The sequence below is a fragment of the Danio rerio genome, chromosome 20 (genome assembly GCF_049306965.1).
Source record: "Danio rerio strain Tuebingen ecotype United States chromosome 20, GRCz12tu, whole genome shotgun sequence".
Taxonomy (NCBI): Eukaryota; Metazoa; Chordata; class Actinopteri; order Cypriniformes; family Danionidae; genus Danio; species Danio rerio.
Window position 1 is genome coordinate 2,245,495 of NC_133195.1, and position 17,887 is coordinate 2,263,381.

Genomic DNA, 17,887 nt, shown 5'->3' on the forward strand with positions numbered 1-17,887 from the left:
CAGTAATCCATGATACTGTGAAAATTAAATCTGAGGTTGTAGTGTCATGTCATGATTTTAATGATTTCATGACACTAATAACGTACAAGATCGTCATACACTGCCTGACAAAAGTCTTGTCGTGAACCTCAGTTGTAAGAGCAACAAATAATAACCTTACTTCAAGTTGATCATTTGGAAAAGTGTCAGAAGGTGGATTTTTCCCATGGGTCATCTGTTGAAATGCATCCCAATCATCACAAATACTCCAGAAGACCTACTGGAACCAGCATGGACCCAATATTCTCACAGAAATCAGTCAAGTTTGGTGAAGGAAAAATCATGGTTTGGGGTTACATTTAGTTGGGGGGCGTGCGAGAGATCTGCAGAGTGGATCAACATCAACAGCCTGAGGGATCAAGACATTTGTGCTGCCCATTACATTACAAACCACAGGAGAGGGGCAATTCTCCAGCAGGATAGCGCTCCTCATACTTCAGCCTCCACATCAAAGCTCCTGAAGGCAGAGAAGGTCTTATTGCTCCAGGATTGGCCAGCCCAGTCACCAGACATGAACATTACTGAGCATGTCTGGGGTAAGATGAAGATGAAGGATGAAGATGAATCCGAAGGATCTTGATGAACTCTGGGAGTCCTGCAGGAACGCTTTCTTTTCCATTCCAGATGACTTTATTAATCAGGGATTTAAGTCAGTGCAGAGATGTATGGATGCAGTCCTTGGATAGGCGACAAGACTTTTGTCAGGTAGTGTACATGTACATGTTGCCCACCAGTGAATATGTAAAGATATAAAGCTGCAAGCAGACGTCACCCCATCCACGGATGTCATGGTTCCCTAAAATGTTGCCCTAGGCACATGTTTCCGATGAGCTTGGGTTAGTGACTGTTGGCTGTTCTGCGAAAACACTAACAACCTCTTCAGCCATCCCGGTTCCTGCTGCTGTCCGGCTGATTTTCCCAAAACTCCCAGTGTCCTGGAGACAAGCCGCCATTTAAGCACTATCGCTGCTCTTTTCTTCTCATTGTTCTGATAGCAGCAACATTTCTGAGCGTCAAACACAATATGACCATATTGGCCTGCCAGCCATCTGAATGCCGCCAACGTTTCTCTAAGATTCCAGTTCAAACATTAATGTCTCTAGAGAAGTGCATTGCAATATGATGATAATCTTCTCATGGGAGCTTGAAAAGCTACTAGCCAAAGCTGTTTCTGCTTTCATCTGAAGTGCCTCTGGTGATTTTGTAGCTTATATAAGAGTATGAGGTTTATTTACCACCACAGAACCTGCTGCGCTGGGATTTAACATCACTTTCATGCAGTGACACCAGAGAAAGACACCTTGACCCGTTAGGAACAGTTCCTTAAAATAATGTTGATAGCTCAGGCTAGTTCAACATTGAGACCAAACTAGCATCCTGCCACTGTACTACAAACATGTTTTTTTTTTACGTTTTTGCTTTGACTCAGTTAAATAGCAACATTTGGTATCGAGACTTGTATTTTAACAAATTGGTGTTAAGAAGCTGGTCTACGTCTGGACACATGAGGTGCGTCCCAAATCGCATTCTTATGCACTCTTCTGCGCCGTTTTGTTGTATAAATAGTGTAAGTAGCGCGTTCACACTGAAAACTCTAAAAAATAATAAGCGCACTTTAATTACCTGAATGATGCACTCATTCAGACGGTAAAATGAAGTGTGGATTATTGGACACTTCACGCACTCAACGGCTGCTGCTTTGCTCGCATAGCGGAAGGTGCGGAGCTTTCGGGCAAGGATGCTGGATTATTTTATTTGGATTGTGAAAGCAGTATTCTCCTACGAGAGTGATTATAGCGCCTCCCGGTGGTGAATGTGGCTATACTCACAGCAGGGATTATTTGTTTATTTATTTCACTAATATGGACACCGTCAAATGTCATCTGGGAAACGGTTTGAATTTACACTTTAATTTAGGACGACACTACATACATATACTGTGCTGTAGAGTGTGTAAGTGCATAAGTACACAGTGCATAGTGTATAGTGAGCCATTTGGAATGCAGCTAGGGTAAACAAAGGGGTTGTGCATTGACCTGCGGCGTAAGCATGAGATAGTTCTAGGTACTTTGGTTGATAACCACCTGATCGAATTAGTTGAAAGTTAAAAGTTCCTAGGTACTATCGTCGATAATAAATTACATTTGAATGAAAATACTGAAAGACTACGAAGGACAGGCCAACAAAGACTTTATTGTCTGCGAAAATTAGCAAGGTTTAAGATTGTTAGGACTCTTATGCTGTGTTCACACCAGACGCGGAACGCGCGAATAAATCGCACTATTCGCTCGTAAATAGCCGCGTGAATATTTGAGGTTACTCGTTTTATTCGTGCGTCAAACCCCGCTTCATTCGCGCGTCAAATTCACTTAAGAACAACCGCTTCATTCGCATGATGGGCAGGGCTTCTGTCTGCCCCGTGACTCTAGCTTCATAGCTAAAGGGCTAACATGGATTTTATAAAGAAAATAACAGTGTTTATGTACTTTATGAAGGATGATAAACAGCGTTGATATGTTTAGGGCTGTGTCTGAGTCCACTACATCCTTTCAGAGATGCATCCAGCTCTTTAAGCTCATAGACTCCTCCAGAAACTGAACCTGGCTGATGGAGGTTTTCAGCGGTGCTTCTGACTGAGCCCAGCCCAGTTTGATGAACTTCTTGTCGGTGTCTGCTGGGGGATTTCCCCTGGGACACCGACAACAGGCGATACGTCACAATCACGCCCCCACAAGAGCAAGCTTCTGATTGGTTAACGCCCCGTGAATGTCCGGTGAAGTTCAGATTTTCAAACTCGAGTGATTTGCGCGTTAAACGCGCAAAACGCTGAATTCGCGACACGCCATTCGCGCATATCAAACCATGTGCACCGCGCCATTCGCGCAATTCTCGTCATTCGCGCTGCACCATTTGCACGTATCGCGCCGCAGGATGTCTATTCACACGTTTGCATTGACTTAACATGTAAATCACTCGTTCCGCGTCTGGTGTGAACGCAGCATAATGGTGACATTTTTAAGGCCTATATAGAATCCATTTTCACCTTTTCATTGATTTGTTGGTTTGCTTCTTTTAAAGTAAAACAGAAGAACTCACTGGCTACGGTTTTCAACACCTGCAGTATTCCTATGAAAGCCCATCAGGATCTGATATATCCCATCCTCTTTTTGATTCATTTCAAAACCTTCCCTCAGGATCTCGGCATAGAGTCCCTTTGGCAAGGACCAACAGCATGGTTTCCCCTACATTCATTCTTTCGTGGCCGGGCGCCACACCAAAATTCATCCCGCCACGACTACATTACAGCTTCTTATTCAAAATATTCGGTCGTGTTTTAAATATCGGGTTAAAATCGCACGGAAAACGTATTACATTTACAATTAGTCATTTAGAGTGAATAATAACAGCGCAAACTTTTCTGTGAGCGTAGTAGTGCTGTGCGTTCTGTTTAACGCTTTAAGGTGACATGCTGACTGAATGACTGACAGGTGCGTGATGCGTGAGGCCAGCAAACACGGCGTAGCTTTCAGTTATGATGAACACAGTTTCCATAATTATACTTTATTTATAGATAAAGGTCTGTGGCTCTGCATATAATGACTTTATCTTTCTGAAGTTTACAGCCGCTTCACTTTACTTCAGGACGCATTAATGCCGCGGTCTGCTCCGCAAGTCTATCGGAGACATTCATAAATATTCCTAGCAAATCTAATCAATGCTGGAGACATACTCGGTACATAAATGCACTAAATCACACTTCAGCCGCGTTTATTTGAGGGCGCACAAGAAAATCTGCACATGAGCAGCGTATTTTTGAGGGCGCGCAAGAAGTTTTGTGCACGAACAGGAAATCGGCGCTCAAGCAGAGATTGACATGCTCGTAGGCTATTACATGAATGCGATCTCGACTTAATACTGTGCCCATGACATTTGTCAATGAAATAACGCCACATGTAGTGGTAAATATGTGTAAAATGGCCAATAGAGTCTGCCGCCACAGCTTTAAAAAATCCTAGAGGAAACACTGAACAGATTGAAATGTTCATGTGTTCTTTGTGGGCTTGATTTGCTGATTTTTAATGGGAAGAAGTAGTTGCTGTTTTTAACACTATTTATGTTGTTTAATGTTTGTCTTAAGTGTTTGGTTTGATTATGTGATATATGTGTTGTAAATCTATCATGCTGCTGAACAAACTGTAATTCTCTCTTTCAGATCCATTTTGATGGCTGGACAGATGAATATGATTACTGGATCGATGCAGACAGTCCAGACGTTCATCCAGCTGGCTGGTGCGCCAAAACCGGACATCCTCTGCAGCCTCCAATCAGTGAGTATGGACATCTTTCACCCGGAAGAGAGGAGTTAAACACTCCCGATAGAAAGACTGCCGCAGATGAATAGCAGCAACATTATTTTGCCATCATATATGATCATTCCATCACAATGCATTCTTATGGAAACTCTGAGGGCCCTGATAAACACTTACTATTTTCACATTGCACTCATTTGTGCACCCATGGGTGTGCTGGTTTGAAAAGCAGATGTGTTAAGGTACATTGACATGTTACCATTTTGAGAAAATGGAAATAGACGGTGCCATTGACCATCTGAAACTGCTCTAAAGTCAATGGCACATTAGTGAAAAGTGGCTTCAAAATAACCCACGTTGCTTATTACACACACAGGGATGTGCAGCAGCACAGAAATGTATTTAAATATTAAAACTTAGATGTAAAATATATAAATGAATATAAAAACCTCTACCTCCTCCTTCACCTCAGGGGGGTTTGGTGAATCTGGTTGGTTCTATTGAAGGTCTTTAACTTCACGCATAAGCACATCAGACAAAGGTCACCATGTAAATAGCGAATCCACCATCAACCACAACTCTTAAAGGCATTGGGAGATGAGACTCTGATTGGTTTAATTACGCCAAAAGCACATCCATAACTCATTAAAAACCATTTCAGACCATGCTCTTGGTGCACCGACAGTTTTTCCCATCCTTAAAATAGCAAAAGTGGATTCAGACATATCCTAAAGGAAACTGTGCAGTGCGCTTTAGACAACACAGGCTCATTCTGAAAACGTACCCCTATATACGTTTCTGGAGATCGCGAATTATGTAGCCTGAAGTACATATGGCTGCATTTCATCTTTTAAACGAACTCTACTGGGCAGTATGACGCCGTTCCTTTTCGTGCTTACCTTGATATGAACGACTTTCCCGCTGTTACCAAATTGTCTAGTTAGTTTTCCATGTACGCTGGTGGACTTAAGACACAGAGAAGAGTTGACCACGATGACAGGGTTCAAATTTAGCACAGAGTGGTTCCAGAAATCGGGTAAGACAAAAAGGGAAACCAAAAAATAATATAAACAAATAAATAGCAGGGTAAGAAGCGATTCACGCCAAAGACTGTGAATACTGATGTACAGGGTGGGCCATTTATATGGAGACACCTTAATAAAATGGGAATAGTTGGTGATATTAGTGTCCTGTTTGTGGCACATTAGTATATGTGAGGGGACAAACTTTTCAAGATGGGAGGTGGCCATGGTGGCCATTTTGAAGTCAGCCATCTTGAATCCAACTTTTGATTTTTCAATAGGAAGAGGGTCATGTGACACGTCAAACTTATTAGAAATTTCACCAGAAAAACAATGGTGTGCTTGTATTTAAAGTAACTTTATTCTTTCATGAGTTATTTACAAGTTTCTGACCACTTATAGAATGTGTTCAATGTGCTGCCCATTGTGTTGGTTTGTCAATGCAACCCTCTTCTCCCACTCTTGACAGACTAATAGGAACACCACAGCAAAATGCCAGCACAAACTTCCAGTATCCAAAGTTTCAGGTGCTGCACATCTTGTATCTTCACACAATAGACAACAAAGTTAGAGGGGCCGTTCTTCATCAGTGAAAATCTCAAGGCCACTGGATATTTTTTCTATGCTACATGATGATGTGTTTCCCTCTTTATGCACTGAAGCCGGCACGTTCCCTGAGTTTTTCAAGCAAGATGGTGCACCACCACATTATAGGTGTCAGGTCCGAGCATTCCTAGATGTCTCCTGAAAAGTTGTTTGGTCATCGTGGACCAGTTGAATGGCCCCCAAGGTCTCCCGATCTGACCCCCTTAGACTTTTATATTTGGGGTCATCTGAAGGCAATGGTCTAAGGTGTGAAGATACAAGATGTGCAACACCTGAAACTGCGGATACTGGAAGCCTGTGCTGGCATTTCTCCTGCGGTGTTGCTATCAGTGTGTGAAGAGTGGGAGAAGAGAGTTGCATTGACAATCCAACACAATGGGCAGCACATTAAACACATTGTAAAAGTGATCAAAACCTTGTAAATGACTAATGAAATAATAAAGTTACGTTAAAACCAAGCACACCATTGATTTTCTTGTAAAATTCCCAATAAGTTTGACGTGTCACATGACCCTCTTCCTATTGAAAAAAAACAAAAGTTGGATCCAAGATGGCCGACTTCAAAATGGCTACCATGATCAGCACCCATCTTGAAAAGTTTGCCCCCTCACATATGCTAATGTGCCACAAACAGGACGCTAATATCACCAACCATTCCCATTTTATTAAGTGAATCCATATAAATGGCCCACCCTGTACATGTGATTTTTTTAAGCTTTTTTTATTTTTAATAAATTTGCAACAATTTATAAAACTCTTTTTCCACATTGTCATTATTGGGAATTGTGTGTAGAATGTTGAGGAAATAAATGAATTTAATCCATTTTGAAATAAGGATGTAACATAAAACGTGGAAAAAGTGAAGCGCTGCGAATACTTTCCGGATGCACTGTATCTGCATCCATTTCAAATCAACAATTAGCTGTTTTGTGCAGTATATTGACTTCAAATTGTGTCTTTGCAGTCCTCACTGTCTCTTTGACTCTCTTAATGTTGTGTTAAAGCTTGGTTTATGGAGTCAGCTTCTGAATGACAGCTATGTTCCTGGTGGTTTCCTGAAGGATTAAAGCTGGACGGAGAGAAGCAGTTATGTGGGAATAAATGACGTGTGAACGGTCTGACTCTCATCGATATCCTCTGTTAACTGCAGAGGAAGCTGGGAAACGCTGTTGAACAATGAGCTTTTCTTCAGTCAGTCTTGCTGATAATCTTCCTCTGGTGCTGCTTCTCCTCCGCGGTGTCCATGGAAACGGATCGGAGCATGTTTAGAAATCAGCAACTGGCATCAGGATGTGACCGACTTACAGAGAGAGAGAGAGAGATTGTATACTCTGAGTCTATATATTCTCTGCATATCAGTCTGTTTCTGAGTCTATATATACATCTATAAAGAATGCATTATTTCTCTTTATGAATTTTGTCTTACACCCTTCACTCACAACTCATTTGTGCTCACATGCTACTATGGAAATATGACTAATGTCATTATTGCAGAAATTACACTACAACCCTATAATTGACATAAACATGGCCACATTTATTATAGTCACGCTAGTAATAAACCATTAACTATGACTTTTACCTTAATAAACTCATAATCTGCCGCTTATTACTGGTTATTAAGGTAGAAGTTAAAAAACGGCTAATATCTTATTAAAATGCAGGTAATGAGCCTAGTTAATAGTCAGAATTGGTACTTAAAGTTGCCATGACATCAAAATGTACTCTTCTCATTTTTAAGTAAGTATCGTTGCTCTTCATTATTTTGTTCGAATTCATTCGTGCTCATTATATCTAATCAAAAATCAAACCCTGTCCATCAAACGACTTTTCTGCACCTCTGGTCACAATAAATACCTTTAGGGTGGAGCTATCAGTCATTTAGGGTGGAGCTATCAGTCATTTCGGGCGGGGCTGTCAGTCATTTTGGGCAGGACTGTCAGTCATTGAGGGCAGGGCAATCAGTTATTTTGGGCAGGACTGTCAGTCCTTTAGGGTGGAGCAATCAGTTATTTTGGGCAGGACTGTCAGTCCTTTAGGGTGGGGTTGTCAGTGATTTAGGGAGGGGCTATCGGTCATTTAGGGTAGGACTGTCTGTCATTGAGGGCGGGGCAATCAGTTATTTTGGGCAGGACTGTCAGTCCTTTAGGGTGGGGTTGTCAGTGATTTAGGGAGGGGCTATTGGTCATTTAGGGCAGGACTGTCTGTCATTGAGGGCGGGGCAATCAGTTATTTTGGGCAGGACTGTCAGTCCTTTAGGGTGGAGCAATCAGTTATTTTGGGCAGGACTGTCAGTCCTTTAGGGTGGGGTAGTCAGTGATTTAGGGAGGGGCTATCGGTCATTTAGGGTAGGACTGTCTGTCATTGAGGGCAGGGCAATCAGTTATTTTGGGCAGGACTGTCAGTCCTTTAGGGTGGGGTTGTCAGTGATTTAGGGAGGGGCTATCGGTCATTTAGGGCAGGACTGTCTGTCATTGAGGGCGGGGCAATCAGTTATTTTGGGCAGGACTGTCAGTCCTTTAGGGTGGGGTTGTCAGTGATTTAGGGAGGGGCTATCGGTCATTTAGGGTAGGACTGTCTGTCATTGAGGGCGGGGCAATCAGTTATTTTGGGCAGGACTGTCAGTCCTTTAGGGTGGGGTTGTCAGTGATTTAGGGAGGGGCTATCGGTCATTTAGGGTAGGACTGTCAGTCATTGAGGGCGGGGCAATTAGTTATTTTGGGCAGGACTGTCAGTCCTTTAGGGTGGAGCAATCAGTTATTTTGGGCAGGACTATCAGTCCTTTAGGGTAGGGTTGTCAGTGATTTAGGGGGGGGGGGGGGGGGGGGGCTATCAGTCATTTTGGGCAGGAATGTCAGTCCTTTAGGGCAGAGCTATCAGCCAATATCTTATTAATAGGCAGGTAATGAACCTTTAGGGTTGGACTGTCACTGATTTAGGGCGGGGCTGTCAGTGATTTAGGGCGGGACTATCAATCATTTAGGGTGGGGCTATCAATTATTTTGGGCATGACTGTTAGTTATGTTGGGCAGCGCTATCAGTCCGATATACACAAACCACACAATTAGTGCATGCAAAGTGTCTGCCTGAATGTTTTATATAACTTTAAGCGAAATGAAATGTCAAAATATTGGAGAAATAATGATCCATCATCAATCAGCATAACAAACAGATCTGTGTTTGTGTGTGTAGCTCCACAGGACATGTTTGAGGCATCTGAGCAGGCAGGATGTCCCACAGCAGGCTGTCGAGGAGTGGGCCACATTAAAGGAGCCCGATACTCTGGACACCACAGGTCAGTGTGTGTGCGTGTGTGTACTGGTGATTTACAAGGACATAATACAATGACATATATATATAATAAAAGTCCTCATAAGGCAAGTCATTTCAACCGGTGGCCGTCTTTGAAACCCCTCCTGATCATTCTGTCTGAATGGGGAAGTGTCAAATTCCCCACAAATGTAATCCAAGCTTACGATTACTTTACATATTAAGAATCAGCAATTAATTTAAGCAAATTAAGTCTCTTGATTTTTGTTTCTAAACATTCAAATCACACAAAATTTAAATTTTTTTAGTTTTCCCAAGCTAATGCGCACTCGAAGGGAACGAGATCACGACACCAACCTCATTTACGGCCGTTTCTGTTTACGTGTTACTCATTATCATTCTCTGAATGATGCTTCATATGATCACGCTGCTCTTCTGAAGTAATACCTGACTTTGTTTACAAGTTTGTTGGTGTTTAAGTGTTTTTTTGTTATGTGATGTGTGTTTGAATGGCGAGAATTCATAAGGTCAGGTGGGACGGACTGGGTTTATTTCATACATAATACAAATCCAGAGAGCATTGGATTTCCAGTGTAGTTGGTTTGTTTAAAAGTAGAGAGTTTAAGCTTCATATAGATATAATTCTGACGCCTATGAGGCAGGTATAACAATAGACCCTTTTCCAGGTTTGTCAGTAGCGAAAGGCATCATAGTTGGGTAAACTTCAGAGAGTACAACAAATAATTGTTTGACAATCATATTTGCTGAAATAATAAAAGAAAAGTGTCTTGTGAAAAGACAAGTAAATTGAAAGGTCATCAGTGATTGGCAGATTGGTAGTCTGAGATAAATGAGCCCAACATTAAGTCTGTATGATAGTCTGGCGCAAAGTTATGAGGTCACAAAGTTTGGTCCAATGTTAAGTCAATGGGACTTTTCCGAATTTTCCGGGTTAGTTTTCAGAAAACCGTAAGTTGGATCAATTGGAAAAGATATAGCAACCTGAGTCAGACAAGTTTGGAGTTAGTTTGGTGTTTGTAGCTTGAACAGTTTAGGAGGAGATACTTTTAGACATTAGTCTCAGAAGAAGAAGAAGTTTATGTAGGATAACAATTACGTTTTCTCAATACAAAGTACGCAAAGTTCGGACTTTCGTCCTTGGAAGTTCAGACATGCCGAAATCAGACTTGGAAGAACAAACTCCCGAGGACGCAAGGACACAAGTCGGGTACTTCTTCAAATGAAACGGCAATGTACTTTACAACGTCACTTACCTCACCATGGGTTCATCTTTGTCTCTATATGTTGACAATAAATATATTGATATTATAAATCAAAATTTTTTATTTAAGAAAATATAAACATCAATAACTTTAAATGTGATGTGAAATGGGTTATTATGCACAGACTCGTGCCTTTTATTATCAGATTTAATAAACTACAATGGACATTATACAAGTATAAAGTACAAGACGTACACAATAAAAAGTAAAGATAACGTTAAGCAATTTGGTAAACGAAGACAAACAGCGCACAACACAGTAACATAATTAAAGACCATTATAAAAGGTAACACAACAATACACCTGAGGAGAATTAGTAGATTTAAAAGACCAAAGGCTGTCCGTTTTGCACAAGATGTGTTAATTATCATGTTTTAACTACAATGGAGAGATGAGATCCAGCGGTACATCCGTGATGGACTGGCCGAAGTAAAGCTGCTCTTGGCGGGGGAGGTGATGACGGAGCTTCCGCTGGCAGGCTGGGAGTCAGAGTTGAGCAATAAGCTGAGGCACATCGTCAAAGACGCGCTATCTTTGTGAATAAGTTCCCGATTCAAGTTTAAAACTACATTCTCGCCTGAAAGTATTTTTAAAACCGTGCGGGTTTTCTCCTCCGCCATTAGCTTTTGCTGGTTACGATGCAGTGCATTCTGGGATACCTGTGCTTCGCAAGTTTGCACAAGTCACCTCTCGATGCATATTTGGGACGGAGCAAGTACACATCCGGGAATTTTATCTGTACTTGGCAAGATGTGAACTTTGAATTGGAACAGTGCTTCGGCGACGGTTGATGACGTTTCACGAGAACACAAGAACACGTATTGAGAAACAGCCAGTATGTCAGCTTTCTCAAGCCACCATAAATATTATCATTTTTACCGTATTTTTGGATCAAATAACTGTAGCATTTCAGAGTTTTGATCTATGCTTTTACACCTAGACTTTTGTTTCGTAATCTGTGTCGTTTGCCCAGTTAGCGCAGTTTATTTGGCATATGTGAAACCAGCAACCGCACCAAATCAATCGGTCTGAGATCGTCTGAATGAGGTGGTCTTCGCTCGATTGATACGAACTCTGGAGAGGATCGATGGTAGTGAGAAAGCAAAACGATCCGAGTCCGGCTATATCACAGTGTATTATGGATTTGTAATAGGCATATATGGCTATATGAAGCGAGAATTATGAGTAGGGCGAGAGGTCATTCCTACCAGTAAATGTGTGTTTCATGTTAAATATGAAAGTGAAAGCATGCTAAACTATTACCGAGAGCTGTTTATCCGTTAGGAACATTACCCAAACTGCAGTCTAGCCAGGGGCTATGGATGAGAGAGTCTTACCTCTGATTTATATCTGGTGACGACAATTGTGGGTGTCACCATTCAAAATTAAAGCACAGCTTTCCACTTATAATGTCTAATTGCTCATCGCCATCAATTAAAATAAGGACGCATGGCAGCTGAGCGGGACTCTGCAAAATAAATCATGAAACTCTGACCAATGTAAGGAGAGTTTACTCACACGAGGCTTGTTTTAGCTCTTTGGGTCCGTTTAGAAACGTTGCCGTATGAAAGCGAACCGCACCAACAAAAAAGAGCAACAATGTAACAATTTTAATCCGGGTTTCGAAACAAATGCATTGATTCGCTGGTGTGAAAGCACCCTTAAACATACTTTTGTGGCACAGAGGAACAAATGTTACAGATTCTTTTCTCTCAGTGAAGCATTTTAAGGGGAGAAAGAGTTGTGTCCATCATATCACAGCTTAGCTTTAGCAAGGGTCATTGATCTTCAGCTTCTGCTCAGCTGTCAGCCTGAGGAAAGCCACTGGATGTCTGTAATCTGATGTTTCTGCTTGGGAGAAATATCCCAGAGGCCAAGAACATCCACACGGATCAAACTCGTATGCAAAGTACCACTTTAACTAGTCAAATGTGCGTCAAATGTTAGATCATTCTTGCGTTAAGCGATATAGTCACTGCTGAAAGCACAGCACACAGAATAGAGAATGGCTAGTCGGTATCTTTGTTTTAATCCATCTGTTTTTGTGTTTATTTTGGATTATCACTGTCTAAAATGTAGACAGTGCCCTCTAGAATTGAAGAAAACAATAAAATGTACCGTAAGTAACGTTTGTAAGATTAAGAAAATGTAGGCAGTGCCCTTTAGTGGATGTCATCTAAAAACGTACAATAAAATGCACCCTAGGTAAGGTTTTTAAGATTTGTGAAACTGTGTCAACTGTATCATACAATAAAATGTACCCTAAGTAACATATAAAAAATTTACAAAATGTAAACAGCGCCCTCAAGTGGATTTGTAGTCTGAAACGTAGAGTAAAATATTCCCTATGTAGCATATTTGAAATTCACAAAATGTAGACAGCACCCTCTAGTGGATTAGTCATCTATAACATACAATAAAACGCTCCCTAAGTAATGTATTTGAGATTCACGAAACTGTAGACAGTGACCTACAGTCATTTTGTCATCTAAAACGTACAATAAAGCGCATACTAAGTAACATATTTGAGATTTGTAAAACTGTCGACAGCGCCCTCTAGTGGATTTGTTATCTGAAACTTACAATAAAACACTCCCTAAATAACGTATTTGAGATTCGCGAAACTGTAGACAGCGCCCTCTAGTGGATTCGTTGTCTATAATCAACAATTAAATGCTTCCTAAGTAATGTGTTTGAGATTTGCGAAACAGTAGACAGCGCCCTCTAGTGGATTTGTCATCTGAAACTTACAATAAAACACTCCCTAAATAACGTATTTGAGATTCCCGAAACTGTAGACAGCGCCCTCTAGGGGATTTGTCGTCTGAGCGTAGAGTAAAATCTATCCTAGGTAACATTTGAGATTCGCAAAATGTAGACAGCGCCCTCCAGTGGATTTGTTGTCAGAAATGTACAGTAACATGTACCCTAAGTAACATATTTGAGATTCATAAAATGCAGACAGCATAGACAACATAAGCCTAAGCAACATAATCGAGTTTCACAAACTTGGTACCAGAAAACAGGACAAATAAAAAAAAAACACTGAGTATGAAACATAGTTGAAGTGTTTATATGAAGCTACTGCTAAACTACTGCGATAAAAAGCTGTGTTTGTAAAGTGTGCTGTGTTTTCTGGTGTTTCAGTGCTGTCGGCTGCCCGTATTCTGATATAAACCTCAACAAGGACTCTGTTCTGCCGGACCGCTTGAGCGCGGAGACACCGGGCGCTGGAGTGGGTCGTCCACGCAGAGCAGAAGCAAACCAGGAGATTTCAGCAGACGCTAATGAGTGAGTGAACTTCTCTCAGATTAACATCCACTGAAATATTAAAGCTCCAATGATGGAAAGCTGCTTGAATCATGAGCTCTGCTCAATCTGTGAGATTTCAGCCACAATTCTGTCAAGAAATTTGGGAAGCCCTAAAAGATTCCTTTAATCCTATGCTAAATTCTGTGGTCTTTGATTGTTGGTTTGACATGTTTGTTGTTAAAATGTCCGTTGTGGTCAGATTTTCCCTCCATAATAATTACTTAGAAGTTTTGTTTAATTGTCTAAAATTCCTAAATAAAGAGAAAAATTATTTCCTAAAACATGCCACCTTGAGGACATTTTTGTTCACTTCAATTGTTATTATTTTATTTATAAATATTATAGGTGGGCATAGATTCATTTTGAGGGGTTGATGGGTGGTGGGGGGTTAATGACTTTTGGATCTCATTTAGCTTTCCCTCTTACTTTTAAAATGTTCGCTACACCCCTGATCAAACTATTACCATCATGTAGGACTTTTCACCATATTTTCTGACAAGATCCACACACACAGCTGTTAGTAAAGGACCGGCCACACACACACACACACACATTGCGAAATGCAAAGTTTTTTTTCCTTTCCATTTGGCGTGCGTTATTAAATTCCATAACACTCTCACCAGTCCTTCCTCCTTATTTGCATCTAATACCGATTGTTCACAGGGGCATGAATGAAGTGTTCATGAGTTAAAGTGAAAGTGCCGAACTGCAATTAAAGTCAGGCATCCTGCTGATTTCATTCAGCAGGGCACTTTTTTGTCAGACGGCTCTCCGGTCAGTTATACATCCATGCTAAAATAACAAGGTGTAAGTCATCATAGCTTGCGTGGAATAGACGCAGCTCCCAACCCAACTTTGAGAATAGATTAACGGCGGTAATTTTTTGTATCACACAATAAGAGTCTCGCGTCAACACACCACGATAACGGCGGTAACAGCTCACCAATAATATAAATACTTCTATAAATAATAATATATAATATAAATACTATATATATATATATATATATTAGTGGTGGGCCATTATCATGGCGGCATCCAGATACTATTGGGCCTACCTTTTGTTGTACAAAAATGTGTATGTGTATATCTATCTGTTTATATATATATATATATATATATATATATATATATATATATATATATATATATATATATATATATATACATATATACATTAAATATGTTGTATGGCTATTATTTTTAAGGTGAGCTCAGTAAAGAGTAACACTTGCTCAGTAAGTCAGTAAATTAGCATAAATTAGCATTTTTGCTCTTTTAAGTGCTCTTATCATGTCATGTCAGGCACTGGAAGCCAAATATGTGTTGATTAAGATAAAATTGAGGACTTTGTCGCGACTGGCCTTCTTCACACCTTTTCTGAAGTGTTGATTTCTTGCTGTCTCGCCTCCGTTTCTGCAGTAAACCCGTCACCTGTGTCCCGCTGCTCCCGGATAAAGCAAACACTGGTGTTGAGACGCCAGTCAAGAAACCTGCGGGCACCGAGACCAAGAGGAGGTCAGTTCATGCTCAGTCATGCTCTTTTACATTAATATATACATATATATATATATATATATATATATACATTTGAAGTCAGAATTATTCGCCCCCTTGTTTATTTTTTCCCAATTTCTGTTTAACAGAGAGCAGATTTTCTCAGCACATTTCTAATCATGATAGTTTTAATAACTCATCTCTAATAGCTGATTTATTTTATCTTTGCCATGATGACAGTAAATAATATTAGACTAGATATTCTTCAAGACACTTCTATACAGCTTAAAGTGGCATTTAAAGGCTTAATTAGGTTAACTAGGCAGGTTAGAGTAATTAGGCAAGTTATTGTATAATGATGGTTTGTTCTGTAGACTATCAAAAAAATAGCTTAAAGGGCTAATAATATTGTCCTTAAAATGGTGTTTAAAAATAAAAAACTGCTTTTTTTCTTGGCGAAATAAAACAAATAAGACTTTCTCCAGAAGAAAAAATATTATCAGACATACTGTGAACATTTCTTTGTTCTGTTAAACAACATTTGATCAATATTTTAAAAAGAAACAAAATTCAAAGGGGGGCGAATAATAATTCAACTGTATATTTAACAGCAGGTGTTCATCATCAGTGCTCAATCAGCACTTAATTAACCCCATCATTGTCTCATTAACTTTAACTCTACTGTTGAGAAAATTTTACTCAATTTAGAGAGGGACCAAATGTTCTCTGAACTGAGTAAATTTTACTCTGAAGATTTTACTGTGTAGCGCTGTGTGTTATTTATCATCTATAATAATGTAGTTGTTGTTTTAGCTATGTGCAGGCGGACATAATACAGTGTCACTCACTTTGCAAGGAAAACAAAAGCTTCGAGTTGAGCCTATAATTCTTCTAAAAGTATCTCTGTATAGGATTGTGTTTTTATTGAGAAGTTACGATGTAGTTTAGTAATATCTCACAAGATTGACGTTTTCGTGAACTCCAGAGTAAGCGTCTTCGCAAATCCAGCGTTATGGACGTGACATTTGCAGTCAAAACTCATATCAAAAATTCACAGAGAAAGTATACTCATCGGCCACTTTATTAGGTACACTTTACCGGGTTGGACCCTCTTTTGCCTTCAGATCTGCCTAAATCCTTCTGGCGTAGATTCAACAAGGTACTGGAAATATTCCTCAGAGATTTTGCTCCATATTGACTTGATAGCATCATGCAGTTATATATGTAGGCTAATGAATGTCTTCAGTGGAGGGAGTTTCCACCGAGTCCTTTCTCCACCAAAGTAAAGGAGTAAAGTAAAGAGTAAAAGTAAAGAGAAAGTAAACAGGCTGAATGGAGGAGATGCAGATGCTCTGTTTACCTGTTATCTCGTAGTGAAGCGTTCAGTTTTTCCACAAAGTCCACCATGTAAATAGCAAATGCGCCATGGTGCGACGCAAAATACTCTTAAAGTGAAAAAGAGATGAGACTCTCATAGGTTTAATGCACATTATGCTCAAAACACACCCAGAACTCATTAAGAGAATAAGCACAACCATGTTAGACCATGCTGCGGGTGCAGAGCAAATTTTTCATCCTTAAAATAGCAAAAGGAGATTTGGACACGTCCTCAATGCTTTTGTACCATATGCTTTAGACTTTGAGCCTAGATCTTTATAAAATAGAGACCTCAGTCTGTGGGTGTCACCTTTTCACTTATAATGTTTTATTGCTCATCATCATATATTAAAATTGGGACGTATGACAGCTGAGCAGATTCCCCGAAAATAAAGCAAACGATGTGAGGAGTGTTTACTCGCACGTGACTTCTTTTAACTATTTTGGTCCATTTAAAAATGTTGTCGTGTGACAGTAAACCGCACCAAGAACAAAACGCAACATTGTAACAATTTTAATCCCTGTTCCTGAACTAAACTATCGATTTATTGGTATGAAAGCACCCCAAATATTATTTATAGTAGAGTGATTCCATGGTCACATGACATCATGAATCATGCTGATGCTCTTCCTCAGGGTTGGACGGCCCTGTAAAGTGCGCAAGGTGGAAGTGCTGCCACAGGAAGAGGAAGTGGAGAGCGAAGTGTCTTCAGTCACTGAAACCAAAGGTAAATTTGCACATGCCGGCACTGTAAACAAAAATATACAGTAATGTTGATGGTAAAAAAACTGTAAAAATGCTACAGTAAAAATGTGGTTAACAGTAAGTGTCGATGTATGTTATTAACACTTTTACACATAATAGCTTTAATAACTTATTAGTAATAACTGATTTCTTTGATTTTTGTCATGATGACAGCACATAATATTAGACTAGATATTCTTCAAGACACTTCTATACAGCTTAAAGTGACATTTAAAGGCTTCACTAGGCAGGTTAGGGTAATTAGGCAAGTTATTGTATAACGATGGTTCGTTCTGTAGACAACCTAAAATAAATATAGCTTAAAGGGGCTAATAATAATGACCTGAAATGGTGTTTAAAAAATTAAAAACTGCTTTTATTCTAGCCGAAATAAAACAAATAAGACTTTCTCCAGAAGAAAAAAAC

At 40.0% G+C, this 17,887-nt stretch overlaps 1 protein-coding gene across 9 annotated transcripts in view; it reads left to right on the forward strand.

The window, feature by feature from the left end:
• The window catches only part of l3mbtl3 (L3MBTL histone methyl-lysine binding protein 3), an 82,577-nt gene that overhangs the window by 43,921 nt on the left and 20,769 nt on the right, over positions 1–17,887 (forward strand). For 5 of the 9 annotated variants that reach the window (XM_073932270.1, XM_073932272.1, XM_073932274.1 and 2 more), the window contains 5 exons: positions 4,253–4,367; positions 9,170–9,272; positions 13,678–13,821; positions 15,265–15,360; positions 17,353–17,444. In XM_073932270.1, the coding sequence (XP_073788371.1) occupies positions 4,253–4,367; positions 9,170–9,272; positions 13,678–13,821; positions 15,265–15,360; positions 17,353–17,444 (550 nt within the window). Of the gene's footprint in view, positions 1–4,252; positions 4,368–6,981; positions 7,393–9,169; positions 9,273–13,677; positions 13,822–15,264; positions 15,361–17,352; positions 17,445–17,887 lie in introns of those variants that run through there. The other 4 variants (NM_001245964.1, XM_073932276.1, XM_073932278.1 and 1 more) reach the window with 1 other exon arrangement.